At 39.8% G+C, this 18,035-nt stretch overlaps 2 protein-coding genes across 22 annotated transcripts in view; both read left to right on the top strand.

Moving 5' to 3' along the window:
• LOC307152417 (protocadherin gamma-C5-like) overlaps positions 1-18,035 on the top strand; it is a gene marked incomplete at its 5' end in the record, with an annotated part of 153,623 nt that overhangs the window by 66,579 nt on the left and 69,009 nt on the right. For 2 of the 21 annotated variants that reach the window (XM_079861037.1, XM_079861027.1), the window contains one exon: positions 574-3,004. The exons of 13 other annotated variants lie outside the window; for them this stretch is intronic. In XM_079861037.1, coding sequence (XP_079717163.1) covers positions 608-3,004 — 2,397 coding nt within the window. Of the gene's footprint in view, positions 1-573; positions 3,005-4,938; positions 7,467-8,915; positions 11,475-11,918; positions 14,460-18,035 lie in introns of those variants that run through there. 6 more of the 21 variants (XM_079861036.1, XM_079861026.1, XM_079861038.1 and 3 more) reach the window with 4 other exon arrangements.
• On the top strand, positions 15,116-17,681 carry LOC307152064 (protocadherin gamma-A11-like; the record flags this gene model as incomplete). Its single annotated transcript, XM_079860458.1, has 1 exon — positions 15,116-17,681. The coding sequence occupies exon 1, from the start codon at positions 15,282-15,284 to the stop codon at positions 17,679-17,681; it is 2,400 nt and encodes a 799-aa protein (XP_079716584.1). The 5' UTR covers positions 15,116-15,281.

The following is an 18,035-nucleotide window of genomic DNA, read 5'->3' as shown; positions in this document are numbered from 1 at the left end:
CAAGGTGGACCCTTCCCTTACACCTTAACCCACCCTTAAACCCACCCATACCACCACACCTGCCCCTAACTTTACCCATAATACAACTCAATAGCAGCAAAGTGTTTTACAACACAACATGAACACAATAAGTACATTGTACTTATTTTTCGATGCAAGTACATAGTACTTAAAGCCACTTATTATAAAGTGGGACCTATGTTTTTTATCTAATCAGCAAAAGGTTCTGGAACAAAGTATGGCATTTTGCGTATGATATTTGCAGTGTGATATAGGCCTAGAAAATAATATTCGTTGATAAAATGCTTCTTATGTGTAAGGTTCTAATTTTGTTATGCAGTTCTTTATTTACACTCAGAGGGCCGCTGTTCATCGACAAACAGCGGAGAAACAGTATTTCACAGACCCACCCCCAGCATCACACAATACCACGGGGGGAAAAAAGGCAGTAAAGCTGACACCTCAAATTATTTTCCTACACAATGCTTCTATTCATATATCGTCGTCGTGTACGGAGTTAATGTCTGCATTCGGAATTTCCTATATTTAAAGGATACACTGATCGGTTTTTTTTTTTTTTTTTTTAACCATCTGTGCAGTTGAGACAATGCCTGATGCAATGATACAGCATTCGGTGCTGTTTTTGACGCTTCTGATTCACATAGCGCGAGGACAGGTCAGTTACTCCATTCCAGAAGAAATGGCAAAAGGATCGATGGTGGGAAACATTGCGCAGGATTTGGGCTTGGATTTACAACGTTTAAAGTCAGGAAAAGCGCGACTGTTTGCAAGAGACAACACGGAATACATCGAACTGAACAGAAACACGGGGTTGCTGCTTATCAGAGAGAAAATGGATCGCGAGTCTCTTTGTGCAAAAACAACTCCGTGTGCTTTGCATCTTCAAATGATTTTAGACAACCCGATGGAATTATACACGATTACAATTGAAATCACAGATATAAATGATAACGCTCCCAGTTTTCAGAAAAAAGACTTTAGATTCGAGATCAGCGAATCGGCGGTGGCTGGTGCTGGGTTTATGCTCGGGGGAGCTTTCGATCCGGATGTAGGAACAAATGGTCTTCAGAGTTACTCTCTGAAACCGACTGATAAATTCCGGCTTGAATTGCACAGCCAAGAAGATGGTAGTAAAAATGTCGAGATGATTTTGCAAAGACCACTTGATAGAGAAACGCAAAGCTCATTTACTTTGTTGTTAGAAGCCTTTGATGGAGGGGATCCAGTGCTCTCTGGCACTGTACAGATACACATTACTGTGTTAGATATTAATGATAATGCTCCTGTGTTTGCACAAAGGGTATATAAAACCACCATTACAGAAAATGCACTAAAGGATACTGTATTAACAGTCGTGAGCGCGTCTGATGCAGACGAAGGATCTAATAGTGTGGTGACGTATTACATATCTGACACAATGGCCAGTAATGTGGCCGACATGTTTCTTGTTAACGCAAAAACTGGTGAACTAATATTAAATGGTTTAGTTGATTATGAAAAAGTGAGCCATTATGAGCTTAATATTCAGGCAAAAGATCAAGGAGGACTCTCTAACGCATGCAAAGTAATTATTGATGTGTTGGATATTAATGATAATTCACCTAATATTCAAATCCTGTCAAGTTCCCATTCAGTAACTGAAGGGTCCAAGTCTGGTACTGTTGTTGCAATGCTAAATGTTGATGATCTTGATTCAGGTGTAAATGGTCAGGTTCGGTGTTTCATAAGTGAGGATATTCCTTTTGCTATTACATCTCAGTCTAGCAGTTTCTTCAGTGTGCAAACAGAGCAGGAACTGGACAGAGAGAGAGAATCTGAGTATAATATCAGTGTAATATGTACTGATGAGGGAGTTCCCGCGCTATCCAGCAGTGTCTCTCTCCGTGTGCAGATATCAGATGTGAATGACAATGCTCCTGTCTTTGAGAAAACTAACTATGAGGCTTGTGTGGTGGAGAATAACACACCTGGTGTCTCTATATTTTCAGTTAAAGCCAGTGATGCTGATTGGAATCAGAATGCTCGTGTTTCTTATATTCTAGAAGACAGCACTGTTAATGGAGTCTCTGTCTCATCATATGTGTCAGTGCAACCTGACAGTGGAGTGATTACAGCTATGCGCTCTTTTGACTATGAGACACTGAAACATTTCCACTTCCGGGTAAAAGCGCAAGATGGAGGCTCTCCTCCACTCAGTAGTAACGTGACAGTGAAAATTACTATTCAAGATCAGAATGACAACGCTCCTCAGGTTCTGTATCCAGTACAGACTGGCGGTTCAGTGGTGGCTGAGATTGTGCCTCGTGCTGCAGATGTTGGATATCTCGTCACTAAAGTGGTGGCTGTTGATGTGGACTCTGGACAGAATGCCTGGCTCTCCTATAAACTACAGAAAGCTACAGACAGAGCGCTGTTTGAAGTGGGTTTACAGAATGGAGAAATAAGAACTGTGCGACAAGTGACTGATAAAGATGCTGTCAAACAGAAACTCACTGTTGTTGTGGAGGATAACGGACAGCCCTCTCGCTCAGCTGTGGTCTCCATTAACGTGGCTGTGGCTGACAGCTTTCCTGAAGTGTTGTCAGAGTTCACTGACTTTACGCATGAAAAACAATATAACGACAACCTGACTTTTTATTTAGTTCTCGCACTGGCCGCTGTTTCTTTCCTATTTATCACTTGTGTGGTTGTGATAATATCAGTAAAGATCTACAGATGGAGACAATCTCGCTTCCTCTTTCAGTCCAATCTGCCTGTTATTCCGTACTATCCACCGCATTACGCAGACACAGGAGTCACTGGAACTCTGCCGCACGGGTATAATTATGAAGTGTGCATGACGACTGACTCGAGGAAGAGTGACTGTAAGTTTTCTACACTCGGTGGACAGAGTGTTTTAGTGGTGGACCCGAGTTTCACTGAGACGATGCAGCATACAATCAAGAAAAATAACTCCATCGACGGTCTAGGGTCAACAGAATTGGTAAGAAAGTTTTGGTTAGACCATTATTGTTATTTTTATTTTAACTGAAAAAGTAATACAAGGCTAACCAAGTATACCATAAACAAATAAATAGGCTAAGAACACTTAAATAAAGTGCAAGGTGTCTGAATTAATAACCTGAATGTAAGTGAAATCAGTAATCAGACACTGAATCTCTCAAATACCTGCATTGACTATAGAACTGAATATGACCTACAGTAATCCGCATTGTCTATGAAAATACTATATGTCTGAATATAAACTGTATAATCACAACATGCTCACCTTATAATTGCATATAGCATTAATATTTGCACAAGCACTAACTTGTTCCATCTATGGTATAAACGTAAAACAAAACTTACATTCTCACCATTGTCATGCCAACATAACCTGCACCCCTTAACCTGAACATGAACAGATACAAAATGTAGAATGAGATTTATATAAATTTTCTACAAATTTGTAAAAACATACATTACAATAGTTATGGATTGGCATGATACTCCATTGGTTTTCTCTAATTCTATGACAGTATCTCATAATTGTAAATTTCCACACGTTGGAAACAACGCTCTTTTTGTGTATTGCTTGCCATGTTGCTTACTGCAAGGCTACAATTTTTTGAGACTATCAAACAATAGCCTTTTGGTGCTGTTATATTCATAACTGCCATAGGTGCTGTGATATTCATCTGCTTGTTTGACAAGGAACTAAAACTCGTCCATAATTGTTTTGGTGTGCATGACAACTGATTCGATGAAGTGTGGCTGTACATATGTTAACTTTGTGGAGCATAGAGATTAGACTGAGTTTTATTGGGATCATGCAATTTATCCCTGTACATTATTGGAATTGTTGTATGATTCTTAGCTAAATGTATGCCAGAAGAGAGTGACCCTATGGTATTCTATGTATCCCAAACCTACTCATTCTTTAGAATGTTTTGGTTGTGGACAAAGTGACTGAAATTATATATTGTGGTAAATAGAAGAAATAATATAAAAAATTACCAACAGCGTGTTATTTTTGATGTAGGTCTATATAGACAACATGTTCAGATTAGTTCAAGTGAATTATTGAGAAAATAAAAACCAAAGGGAACTTTGACACCATTCAGCACCACTTGTGCTGAACAGCGCCTCGTTAGATGAAGGGCTACTATTAAAGAGGACTATGGTCTTTTTTTGTGTTGTGCATTATAATTTTGCTCAAATTCCGACTGTTACATACACATTTCAGTTATAAGTGATCATTTGCAAATCCAACCTGCATAATATACATTTTGGTCCCACTTTATATTAGGTGGCTTTAACTACTATGTACTTACATTGAAATTAATAGTTTGATACAATTAATTTATTGTCTACATGTTTTTACATTGTACTTATATTTTGAAAATACCTGCATGCAATTACAGCGGTAAATAATTTATGTAATTACATTTGTGTGGATGTACAAGGTGGACCCTTCCCTTACACCTTAACCCACCCTTAAACCCACCCATACCACCACACCTGCCCCTAACTTTACCTGTAATACAACTCAATAGCAGCAAAGTGTTTTACAACACAACATGAACACAATAAGTACATTGTACTTATTTTTCGATGCAAGTACATAGTACTTAAAGCAACTTATTATAAAGTGGGACCTATGTTTTTTATCTAATCAGCAAAAGGTTCTGGAACAAAGTATGGCATTTTGCGTATGATATTTGCAGTGTGATATAGGCCTAGAAAGTAATATTCGTTGATAAAATGCTTCTTATGTGTAAGGTTCTAATTTTGTTATGCAGTTCTTTATTTACACTCAGAGGGCCGCTGTTCATCGACAAACAGCGGAGAAACAGTATTTCACAGACCCACCCCCAGCATCACACAATACCACGGGGGAAAAAAGGCAGTATAGCAGACACCTCAAATTATTTTCCTACACGATGCTTCTATTCATCTCTCGTCGTCGTGTACGGAGTTAATGTCTGCATTCGGAATTTCCTATATTTAAAGGATACACTGATCGATTTTTGTATTATTATTTTTTAACCATCTGTGTAGTTGAGACAATGCCTGATGCAATGATACAGCATTCGGTGCTGTTTTTGACGCTTCTGATTCACATAGCGCGAGGACAGGTCAGTTACTCCATTCCAGAAGAAATGGCAAAAGGATCGATGGTGGGAAACATTGCGCAGGATTTGGGCTTGGATTTGCAACGTTTAAAGTCAGGAAAAGCGCGACTGTTTGCAAGAGACGACACGGAATACATCGAACTGAACAGAAACACGGGGTTGCTGCTTATCAGAGAGAAAATGGATCGCGAGTCTCTTTGTGCAAAAACAACTCCGTGCGCTTTGCATCTTCAAATGATTTTAGACAACCCGATGGAATTATACACGATTACAATCGAAATCACAGATATAAATGATAACGCTCCCAGTTTTCAGAAAAAGGACTTTAGATTTGAGATCAGCGAATCGGCGGTGGCTGGTGCTGGGTTTATGCTCGGTAGAGCTTTCGATCCGGATGTAGGAACAAATGGTCTTCAGAGTTACTCCCTGAAACCGACTGATAAATTCCGTCTTCAATTTCACAATCAGGCAGATGGTAGTAAAAATGTCGAGATGATTTTACAAAGACCACTTGATAGAGAAACGCAAAGCTCATTTACTTTGTTGTTAGAAGCCTTTGATGGAGGGGATCCAGTGCTCTCTGGCACTGTACAGATACACATTACTGTGTTAGATATTAATGATAATGCTCCTGTGTTTGCACAAAAAGAATATAAAACCACCATTACAGAAAATGCACTAAAGGATACTGTATTAACAGTCGTGAGCGCGTCTGATGCAGACGAAGGATCTAATAGTGTGGTGACGTATTACATATCTGACACAATGGACAGAAATGTGGCCGACATGTTTCTTGTTAACGAAAAAACCGGTGAACTAATATTAAATGGTCCAGTTGATTATGAAAAAGTGAGCCATTATGAGCTTAACATTCAGGCAAAAGATCAAGGAGGACTTTCTAACGCATGCAAAGTAATCATTGATGTGTTGGATATTAATGATAATTTTCCTAGTATTAAAATCCTGTCAAGTTCCCATTCAGTAACTGAAGGGTCCAAGTCTGGTACTGTTGTTGCAATGCTAAATGTTGATGATCTTGATTCAGGTGTAAATGGTCAGGTTCGGTGTTTCATAAGTGAGGATATTCCCTTTGCTATTACATCTCAGTCTAGCAGTTTCTTCAGTGTGCAAACAGAGCAGGAACTGGACAGAGAGAGAGAATCTGAGTATAATATCAGTGTAATATGTACTGATGAGGGAGTTCCCGCGCTATCCAGCAGTGTCTCTCTCCGTGTGCAGATATCAGATGTGAATGACAATGCCCCTGTCTTTGAGAAAACTAACTATGAGGCTTGTGTGGTGGAGAATAACACACCTGGTGTCTCTATATTTTCAGTTAAAGCCAGTGATGCTGATTGGAATCAGAATGCTCGTGTTTCTTATATTCTAGAAGACAGCACTGTTAATGGAGTCTCTGTCTCATCATATGTGTCAGTGCAACCTGACAGTGGAGTGATTACAGCTATGCGCACTTTTGACTATGAGACACTGAAAGATTTCCACTTCCGGGTAAAAGCGCAAGATGGAGGCTCTCCTCCACTCAGTAGTAACGTGACAGTGAAAATTACTATTCAAGATCAGAATGACAACGCTCCTCAGGTTCTGTATCCAGTACAGACTGGCGGTTCAGTGGTGGCTGAGATTGTGCCTCGTGCTGCAGATGTTGGATATCTCGTCACTAAAGTGGTGGCTGTTGATGTGGACTCTGGACAGAATGCCTGGCTCTCCTATAAACTACAGAAAGCTACAGACAGAGCGCTGTTTGAAGTGGGTTTACAGAATGGAGAAATAAGAACTGTGCGACAAGTGACTGATAAAGATGCTGTCAAACAGAAACTCACTGTTGTTGTGGAGGATAACGGACAGCCCTCTCGCTCAGCTGTGGTCTCCATTAACGTGGCTGTGGCTGACAGCTTTCCTGAAGTTCTGTCAGAGTTCACAGACTTTACGCGTGAAAAACAATATAACGACAGCCTGACTTTTTATTTAGTTCTCGCGCTGGCTGCTGTTTCTTTCCTATTTATCACTTGTGTGGTTGTGATAATATCAGTAAAGTTCTACAGATGGAGACAATCTCGCTTCCTCTTTCAGTCCAATCTGCCTGTTATTCCGTACTATCCACCGCATTACGCAGACACAGGAGTCACTGGAACTCTGCCGCACGGGTATAATTATGAAGTGTGCATGACGACTGACTCGAGGAAGAGTGACTGTAAGTTTTCTACACTCGGTGGACAGAGTGTTTTAGTGGTGGACCCGAGTTTCACTGAGACAATGCAGCATACAATCAAGAAAAATAACTCCATCGATGGTCTCGTGTCTACAGAATCGGTAAGAAAGTTATGGTTAGTCTACTAGTTGTTTGTTCGTTTAAACTGAAAATAAAACTAATATAACGGCTAGCAGCTATATATACATACACACACACACACACACACACACACACACATATATATATATATATATATATATATATATATATATATATATATATATATATATATATATTTAGGTTAAAGTTGACCGTAAATAAATATAGACTTATTTAGAGAACTCACGAGTAACTGGTGGTGCGTTAGCTATGGAAATGTATTTTTTTCTGAAATTAATAAACAAAATATAAGTTAAATATTTATCACTGAGTCAATACAATTCCTGCATTATATCCCACCCGATCACAACACTGTAGAAAACACCTAACTGAATATTTCCTTTTGCCCTCCGTTTTGCCTATTCCTGCAGACACATCACATCATACACATCTTACAAGTACGTTAATACGATTAACATTTTTAAGTCATTATATTCAGAGTACCACCTTGTTATTGTGTAAAGTAAAACAAAATACACTTTCTCTGTCATGCATGCTTTGTCCTGGTGCGAACACAAGCAAATTATCTCAATGTCAAGTTTTTTTTATTTTTTTTATTTTTTTTATAAACAAACATATCATTGTCTTCTTAATTCCAATACCTGCATCTTGCACTTAGAAAAGTTTCCAGGTGTTGAAACTTGGAATCGATGTTTGTTTCTCCCTGTGTTGCTTATTGCCAGGTCTGACTGAAATCATCTGAAACTGTAACAGACATTATAGACAGGCGTAAGGCTGTATAACTGCCATGGGTGCTGTTATATTAATATGTTTGTTAGAATGAAACTCAGCTCATTTTGTATCATTTGTAAGTGTGCTTGACAGGTGGTTTGAGGACGAATTAGGTCACACTGTTTAAGTGATGAACAAAGGCGTCACTGAGGCTATTGCATCGCGCTAAATCAGAAACAAAAATTACTTGATGATGAAACTTCCCAGCAGCGTGGTATTTTTGTTGTGGGCTATGCCGCATTTGTTAAAGTTTGTTCAAGTAAATGATCAGGAATTATTTCATGAAAACGAAAGGGACATTTGACAACTTTCAGCACCGCTTTCGCTGAACAGCGCCTCTTTGGAAAAGTTTTAGGCTGCTGGATAGAGGACTTTGGTCTTACTAATTATGTGCTGTACCTCCAAGTATTATAATTTTGTTAATCTCATCGTTGGTTCCATATTGATTTATTCTTCATATTTTCTTTTCTACTTCCAACATATGTATTTGGTTTGTTTAATCAGTTGGGGTTTTCAAAAATAGTTTTTATGCACTGTGATATGCGCCTAGAAAATAATCAATTTGAAATGCAATTCCCAATTTACACTCAGAGGGCCGCTGTTCGTCGACAAACTGTGGAGAAACTGTATTTTACATATCCACCCCATCATCACAACATATCAGAGAGAAAGGATGAGAAGGCACCACCTCAGAAATTATTCTCTTGCGCGGATTTTCTACAACACCCATTGTCGTGTACACGGATAACACAAGCGAATGTACGTGGTATTTTATATATATATATTTAAAGGATACACTGATCGATTGTTATATTGTTTTAACCATCTGTGCAGTTGAGACAATGCCTGATGCAATGATACAGCACTCGGTGCTGTTTTTGAGTATTCTGGTTCACATAGCGCGAGGACAGGTCAGTTACTCCATTCCAGAAGAAATGGCAAAAGGATCGATGGTGGGAAACATTGCGCAGGATTTGGGCTTGGATTTACAACGACTGAAATCAGGGAAAGCGCGAATATATACGAGAGACAGCACGGAATACATCGAACTGAACAGAAACACGGGATTGCTGCTTATCAGAGAGAAAATGGATCGCGAGTCCCTTTGTGCAAAAACAACTCCGTGTGCTTTGCATCTTCAAATGATTTTGGAAAACCCGATGGAATTTTACACGATTACAATTGAAATCACAGATATAAATGATAACGCTCCCAGTTTTCAGAAAAAGGACTTTAGATTCGAGATCAGCGAATCGGCGGTGGCTGGTGCTGGGTTTATGCTCGGTAGAGCTTTCGATCCGGATGTAGGAACAAACGGTCTTCAGAGTTACTCCCTGAAACCGACTGATAAATTCCGGCTTGAATTGCACAGCCAAGGAGATGGTAGTAAAAATGTCGAGATGATTTTACAAAGACCACTTGATAGAGAAACGCAAAGCTCATTTACTTTGTTATTAGAAGCCTTTGATGGAGGCGATCCAGTGCTCTCTGGCACTGTACAGATACACATTACTGTGTTAGATATTAATGATAATGCTCCTGTGTTTACACAAAGGGTATATAAAACGACCATAACAGAAAACGCACTAAAGGATACTGTATTAACAGTCGTGAGCGCGTCTGATGCAGACGAAGGGTCCAACAGTGTTGTGACGTATTACATATCCGACACAATGGACAGTAATGTGGCCGACATGTTTCTTGTTAACGAAAAAACTGGTGAACTAATATTAAATAGTCTTGTTGATTATGAGAAAGTGAGCCATTATGAGCTTAATATTCAGGCAAAAGATCAAGGAGGACTCACTAACGCATGTAAAGTAATCATTGATGTGTTGGATATTAATGATAATTCACCAAGTATTAATATCGTGTCTAATTCCAATTCCATATCTGAAGGGTCCAAGTCTGGTACTGTTGTTGCAATGCTAAATGTTGATGATCTTGATTCAGGTGTAAATGGCCAGGTTCAGTGTTTCATAAGTGAGGATATTCCCTTTGCTATTACATCTCAGTCTAGCAGTTTCTTCAGCTTGCAAACGGAGCAGGAACTGGACAGAGAGAGAGAATCTGAGTATAATATCAGTGTAATATGTACTGATGAGGGAGTTCCCGCGCTATCCAGCAGTGTCTCTCTCCGTGTGCAGATATCAGATGTGAATGACAATGCTCCTGTCTTTGAGAAAACTAACTATGAGGCTTGTGTGGTGGAGAATAACACACCTGGTGTCTCTATATTTTCAGTTAAAGCCAGTGATACTGATTGGAATCAAAATGCTCGTGTTTCTTATATTCTAGAAGACAGCACTGTTAATGGAGTCTCTGTCTCATCATATGTGTCAGTGCAACCTGACAGCGGAGTGATGACAGCTATGCGCTCTTTTGACTATGAAACACTGAAACATTTCCACTTCCGGGTAAAAGCGCAAGATGGAGGCTCTCCTCCACTCAGTAGTAACGTGACAGTGAAAATTAATATTCAAGATCAGAATGACAACGCTCCTCAGGTTCTGTATCCAGTACAGACTGGCGGTTCAGTGGTGGCTGAGATTGTGCCTCGTGCTGCAGATGTTGGATATCTCGTCACTAAAGTGGTGGCTGTTGATGTGGACTCTGGACAGAATGCCTGGCTCTCCTATAAACTACAGAAAGCTACAGACAGAGCGCTGTTTGAAGTGGGTTTACAGAATGGAGAAATAAGAACTGTGCGACAAGTGACTGATAAAGATGCTGTCAAACAGAAACTCACTGTTGTTGTGGAGGATAACGGACAGCCCTCTCGCTCAGCTGTGGTCTCCATTAACGTGGCTGTGGCTGACAGCTTTCCTGAAGTGTTGTCAGAGTTCACTGACTTTACGCATGAAAAACAATATAACGACAACCTGACTTTTTATTTAGTTCTCGCGCTGGCTGCTGTTTCTTTCCTATTTATCACTTGTGTGGTTGTGATAATATCAGTAAAGATCTACAGATGGAGACAATCTCGCTTCCTCTATCAGTCCAATCTGCCTGTTATTCCATACTATCCACCGCATTACGCAGACACAGGAGTCACTGGAACTCTGCCGCACGGGTATAATTATGAAGTGTGCATGACGACTGACTCGAGGAAGAGTGACTGTAAGTTTTCTACACTCGGTGGACAGAGTGTTTTAGTGGTGGACCCGAGTTTCACTGAGACAATGCAGCATACAATCAAGAAAAATAACGATTTGGAAAGTGAAACTTCGACATTGGTAAGACAATTTTTTTATACTGAATTTCAAAACAAACAAAATCACAGTGTACATGAGAATTAATGAAAATTATATCAAGCATTTATTTAAAACAATAATAATTTAGGCTACTTTCAGCACCACATCTTGGACAGCGACATATCGTCATTCCATTCATTTTTAAATTAGACAGTAAACGGTTAAATGTTTTCCTTCCATCAGCTAAATCAAAACATTTCTCCAGAAAATCTATATTTTTAAACATCATTACTACACATATTTTTGATTATTATTTTTTCATAAACGTTTTCAACAACCCTTGCCTGCTATAGTTTTGCTACGATTTTATTTGTAGTGCTTGGTTTAGACTCACAGGGCCGCTGTTTGTCAATGTAACACAGTAACTGTGTGTATTTTAAACCCAGCCCCATTTTCAGTGAGAGAGGAAAAGGGGAAAGCTTTTGGATCGTTTATTATTTCCAAGTGTCTTGAAACAAACGCGACATCATTTACTTTGTCCGATTCATAGGATTTGCATTTAACATTCTTCCATTAGAACACACTATTTGGAAATCGTTAAGATCGTTTTTATGGTTTGTTGGCGCTACCGAGGAAATGTCTGGTGTCGTGATGTGGTACTCGGTATTGTTTGCCTTCTTCCTGCTTCATTCGGCACGCGGACAGGTCAGTTACTCCATTCCAGAAGAAATGGCTAAAGGTTCCACTGTGGGAAATATCGTGCAGGATTTGGGCTTGGATTTACAAAGATTGAGGTTAGGAAAAGCGCGCATATATACAGGGGACAGTACTGAATACATTGGCCTCAATAAAGACACTGGCTTGCTGCTCATCAAAGAGAAAATGGATCGCGAGTCTCTTTGTGTGAAAACGACTCCGTGTGCTTTGCACCTTCAGCTGATTTTGGAAAACCCGATGGAATTATACACGATTACGGTTGAAATCACGGATATAAACGACAATCCACCCTCTTTCGAGAAAAAGCGAATTAATTTTCAGATAAGCGAGTCGGCTGTAACGGGCGCGAGATTCATGCTGGAGGGAGCCGTGGATGCGGATGTAGGAGTTAATGGTCTTCAAAGCTATTCTCTTAAACCAACTGATCATTTTGTCCTTGAACTGCTCAGTCAACCAGGCGGTGATAAAAACGTCGAGATGGTTTTGCAAAGACCTCTTGATAGAGAAAATAAAGGAGTGGTTATGTTATTATTAACCGCCATTGACGGCGGTGATCCGCAGTTGTCTGGAACTGTTCAAATAGAGGTTACTGTACTTGATGCTAATGATAATTCTCCCATATTTACGCAAAAAGTGTATAAAGCCACACTGACTGAAAATGCAGCGAAAGGGACTAAACTGACCACAGTCAGTGCTACTGATGCAGACGAAGGATCTTACGGTCAGGTGACGTACTACATTTCAAGCAAAGAAGATATTGTGCGAAAAATGTTTATTATTGATCAGCATAGTGGCGAAGTTACTTTAAATGACCTAATCGACTTTGAAAAGGCAAGTCACTACCAGATTGATATCCAGGCTAAAGATCAAGGGGGGCTTTCTGATTCCTGTAAGCTGATTATTGATGTGCTGGACATTAATGATAACAAACCAGTGATAAACTTACTCTCTATGTCAAACTCAGTGTCTGAGGACTCCACACCAGGCACAGTTGTTGCTATGATGAAAGTAGATGATGCAGACTCAGGTGTTAATGGCCAGATTCACTGTATCATAAATGACAATATTCCATTTGCTCTGACATCATCATCCAGCAATTTCATCAGTCTGCGTATAGAGCAGCAGCTGGACAGAGAAAAAGATGCTGAATACAATATCAGTGTCACATGCTCTGATCAGGGGGTGCCTGCGCTCTCCAGCAGCGCCTCTCTGTCTCTACAGATATCAGATGTGAATGACAATGCTCCTGTCTTTGAGAAAACTAACTATGAGGCCTGTGTGGTGGAGAATAACACACCTGGTGTCTCTATATTTTCAGTTAAAGCCAGTGACGCTGATTGGAATCAGAATGCTCGTGTTTCTTATATTCTAGAAGACAGCACTGTTAATGGAGTCTCTGTCTCATCATATGTGTCAGTGCAACCTGACAGTGGAGTGATTACAGCTATGCGCTCTTTTGACTACGAGACACTGAAACATTTCCACTTCCGGGTAAAAGCGCAAGATGGAGGCTCTCCTCCACTCAGTAGTAACGTGACAGTGAAAATTACTATTCAAGATCAGAATGACAACGCTCCTCAGGTTCTGTATCCAGTACAGACTGGCGGTTCAGTGGTGGCTGAGATTGTGCCTCGTGCTGCAGATGTTGGATATCTCGTCACTAAAGTGGTGGCTGTTGATGTGGACTCTGGACAGAATGCCTGGCTCTCCTATAAACTACAGAAAGCTACAGACAGAGCGCTGTTTGAAGTGGGTTTACAGAATGGAGAAATAAGAACTGTGCGACAAGTGACTGATAAAGATGCTGTCAAACAGAAACTCACTGTTGTTGTGGAGGATAACGGACAGCCCTCTCGCTCAGCTGTGGTCTCCATTAACGTGGCTGTGGCTGACAGCTTTCCTGAAGTGTTGTCAGAGTTCACTGACTTTACGCATGAAAAACAATATAACGACAACCTGACTTTTTATTTAGTTCTCGCGCTGGCTGCTGTTTCTTTCTTATTTATCACTTGTGTGGTTGTGATAATATCAGTAAAGATCTACAGATGGAGACAATCTCGCTTCCTCTTTCAGTCCAATCTGCCTGTTATTCCGTACTATCCACCGCATTACGCAGACACAGGAGTCACTGGAACTCTGCCGCACGGGTATAATTATGAAGTGTGCATGACGACTGACTCGAGGAAGAGTGACTGTAAGTTTTCTACACTCGGTGGACAGAGTGTGTTAGTGGTGGACCCGAGTTTCACTGAGACGATGCAGCATACAATCAAGAAAAATAATGATTTGAAAGGTGAATATTCGACATCGGTAAGAAAAATGCTTTATACTAAGTTACAAAACAAACCTGTTCACAGTGTGCAGAATAATTAATGAAAATTATTTCAAACATTTACTTAAATCAATATTAACAGTATATATGTATATATAGCCTATATATACGTATATATATACAGTATATATATATATATATAGCCTATATATACGTATATATATATACAGTATATATATATACAGTATATATATATATATATATATATACAGTATATATATATATATATATATATATATATATATATATATATATATAATTTTTATTATTATTATTATTATTATTATTTGTTGTCTCATTAAATGTTCATGTAGTCTACTTTCAGCACCACATCTTGGACAGCGACATAGTCATGCCAGTTATTTAAATTAGACAGTAACGGTTAAATGTTTTCCTTCCATCTGCTAAATAAAATAATTTCTCCAGAAAATCTAAATTTTTCAACATCATTTCTTCCAGTATTCTTGATTTAATTTTTTTTTTTTTTTCATAAACATTTTCAAAAACCCTTGTCTGCTATAGTTTTGCTGTGATTTTATTTGTAGTGCTTGGTTTAGACTCACAGGGCCGCTGTTTTTCAATGTAACACAGTAACTGTGTGTATTTTAAACCCATCGCCATTTTCAGTGAGAGAGGAAAAGGGGAAAGCTTTTGGATCGTTTATTATTTCCGAGTGTCTTGAAACAAACGCGACATCATTTACTTTGTCTTATTCATTTGCATTTAACATTCTTGCAGTAGAACACACCATTTGGAAATCGTTAAGATCGTTTTTATGGTTTGTTGGCGCTACCGAGGAAATGTCTGGTGTCGTGATGTGGTACTCGGTATTGTTTGCCTTCTTCCTGCTTCATTCGGCACGCGGACAGGTCAGTTACTCCATTCCAGAAGAAATGGCTAAAGGTTCCACTGTGGGAAATATCGTGCAGGATTTGGGCTTGGATTTACAAAGATTGAGGTTAGGAAAAGCGCGCATATATACAGGGGACAGTACTGAATACATTGGCCTCAATAAAGACACTGGCTTGCTGCTCATCAAAGAGAAAATGGATCGCGAGTCTCTTTGTGCAAAAACGACTCCGTGTGCTTTGCACCTTCAGCTGATTTTGGAAAACCCCATGGAATTATACACGATTACGGTTGAAATCACGGATATAAACGACAATCCACCCACTTTCCAGAAAAGGCGAATTCAGTTTGAAATCAGCGAATCGGCTGTACCGGGCGCGAGATTCATGTTAGAGAGAGCCGTGGATGCGGATGTAGGAGTTAATGGTCTTCAAAGCTATTCTCTTAAACCAACTGATCATTTTGTCCTTGAACAGCAACTTAAAGCAAGTGGAGATAAAAACGTCGAGATGGTTTTGCAAAGACCACTTGATAGAGAAAATAAAGGAGTGGTTACGTTATTATTAACCGCCACTGACGGCGGTGATCCGCAGTTGTCTGGAACTGTTCAAATAGAGGTTACTGTATTAGACGTTAATGATAATGCTCCTGTCTTTACGCAAAAGGAATATAAAGCCACATTGACTGAAAATGCAGCGAAAGGGACTAAACTGACCACAGTCAGTGCTACTGATGCAGACGAAGGATCTAATGGTCAGGTGACGTACTACATTGCAAGCACAGAAGATTCTGCGCGAAACGTGTTTATTATTGATCAGCATAGTGGCGAAGTTACTTTAAATGACCTAGTCGACTTCGAAAAAGCAAATCATTATGAGCTTGATATCCAGGCTAAAGATCAAGGGGGGCTTTCTGATTCCTGTAAGCTGATTATTGATGTGCTGGACATTAATGATAACAAACCAGTGATAAACTTACTATCTATGTCAAACTCAGTGTCTGAGGACTCCACACCAGGCACAGTTGTTGCTATGATGAAAGTAGATGATGCAGACTCAGGTGTTAATGGCCAGATTCACTGTATCATAAATGACAATATTCCATTTGCTCTGACATCATCATCCAGCAATTTCATCAGTCTGCGTATAGAGCAGCAGCTGGACAGAGAAAAAGATGCTGAATACAATATCAGTGTCACATGCTCTGATCAGGGGGTGCCTGCGCTCTCCAGCAGCGCCTCTCTGTCTCTACAGATATCAGATGTGAATGACAATGCTCCTGTCTTTGAGAAAACTAACTATGAGGCCTGTGTGGTGGAGAATAACACACCTGGTGTCTCTATATTTTCAGTGAAAGCCAGTGATGCTGATTGGAATCAGAATGCTCGTGTTTCTTATATTCTAGAAGACAGCACTGTTAATGGAGTCTCTGTCTCATCATATGTGTCAGTGCAACCTGACAGTGGAGTGATTACAGCTATGCGCACTTTTGACTATGAGACACTGAAACATTTCCACTTCCGGGTAAAAGCGCAAGATGGAGGCTCTCCTCCACTCAGTAGTAACGTGACAGTGAAAATTACTATTCAAGATCAGAATGACAACGCTCCTCAGGTTCTGTATCCAGTACAGACTGGCGGTTCAGTGGTGGCTGAGATTGTGCCTCGTGCTGCAGATGTTGGATATCTCGTCACTAAAGTGGTGGCTGTTGATGTGGACTCTGGACAGAATGCCTGGCTCTCCTATAAACTACAGAAAGCTACAGACAGAGCGCTGTTTGAAGTGGGTTTACAGAATGGAGAAATAAGAACTGTGCGACAAGTGACTGATAAAGATGCTGTCAAACAGAAACTCACTGTTGTTGTGGAGGATAACGGACAGCCCTCTCGCTCAGCTGTGGTCTCCATTAACGTGGCTGTGGCTGACAGCTTTCCTGAAGTGTTGTCAGAGTTCACAGACTTTACGCATGAAAAACAATATAATGACAACCTGACTTTTTATTTAGTCTTGGCTCTTGCTGTGGTCTCCCTGCTCTTCATAGTCTCGATTATTTCAATCATCTCAGTGAAAATCTACAGATGGAGGCAGAATAAGTTATTTTTCAAATCAGGGGCAAATCTACCTGTAATTCCATATTACCCTCCAGTGTACGCAGACGGCACATTACAGCATGTGTATAATTATGAAATGTGCGGGACCACTGATTCAAGGATGAGTGACGTGAAGTTTGTCAGGCCCTACAGTCAGAACACACTAGTGAGCCAGAGTCGTTTGGGGACAGTTCAGAGAGAAAAGAAGGAGCAAGAGGTTGATGATCTGACTTTAGAGGTGAGACCTTGTTTGATTTTTTAAAATCATCTCATCTGAATTAAAATGTGTGTGTGTGTGTGTGTGTGTGTGGGGGGGGGGGGGGGGGGGGGGTACTATAAAACAGTATTTGCATTGTGCTTTGTGTATCAAACTTGGATATACAGTAAGTTCCCCAAGTTTATGTATTTCAAATTAAAGTTGAAAGTTGTACCTTATTTAATTACTCAGAATTGGAGTAAAAATAATGTAATAAATAGTTACAAATATATTACGTTGATATTAAGTTTGCATGTGCTTTTAACTCTCACAGTTGTGTCAATTGTATCACTTATACAGTGGCCCCAAAATGTATTTGGGCATTTAAGCCATAATTCTAAATGTACTGTATTTGCATAA

Source organism: Squalius cephalus, assembly GCF_949319135.1.
Source record: "Squalius cephalus genome assembly, chromosome: 24".
NCBI classification, from domain to species: domain Eukaryota; kingdom Metazoa; phylum Chordata; class Actinopteri; order Cypriniformes; family Leuciscidae; genus Squalius; species Squalius cephalus.
Note: the sequence above shows the minus strand (reverse complement) of the source record. Positions and strands in the feature narration are given on the sequence as shown.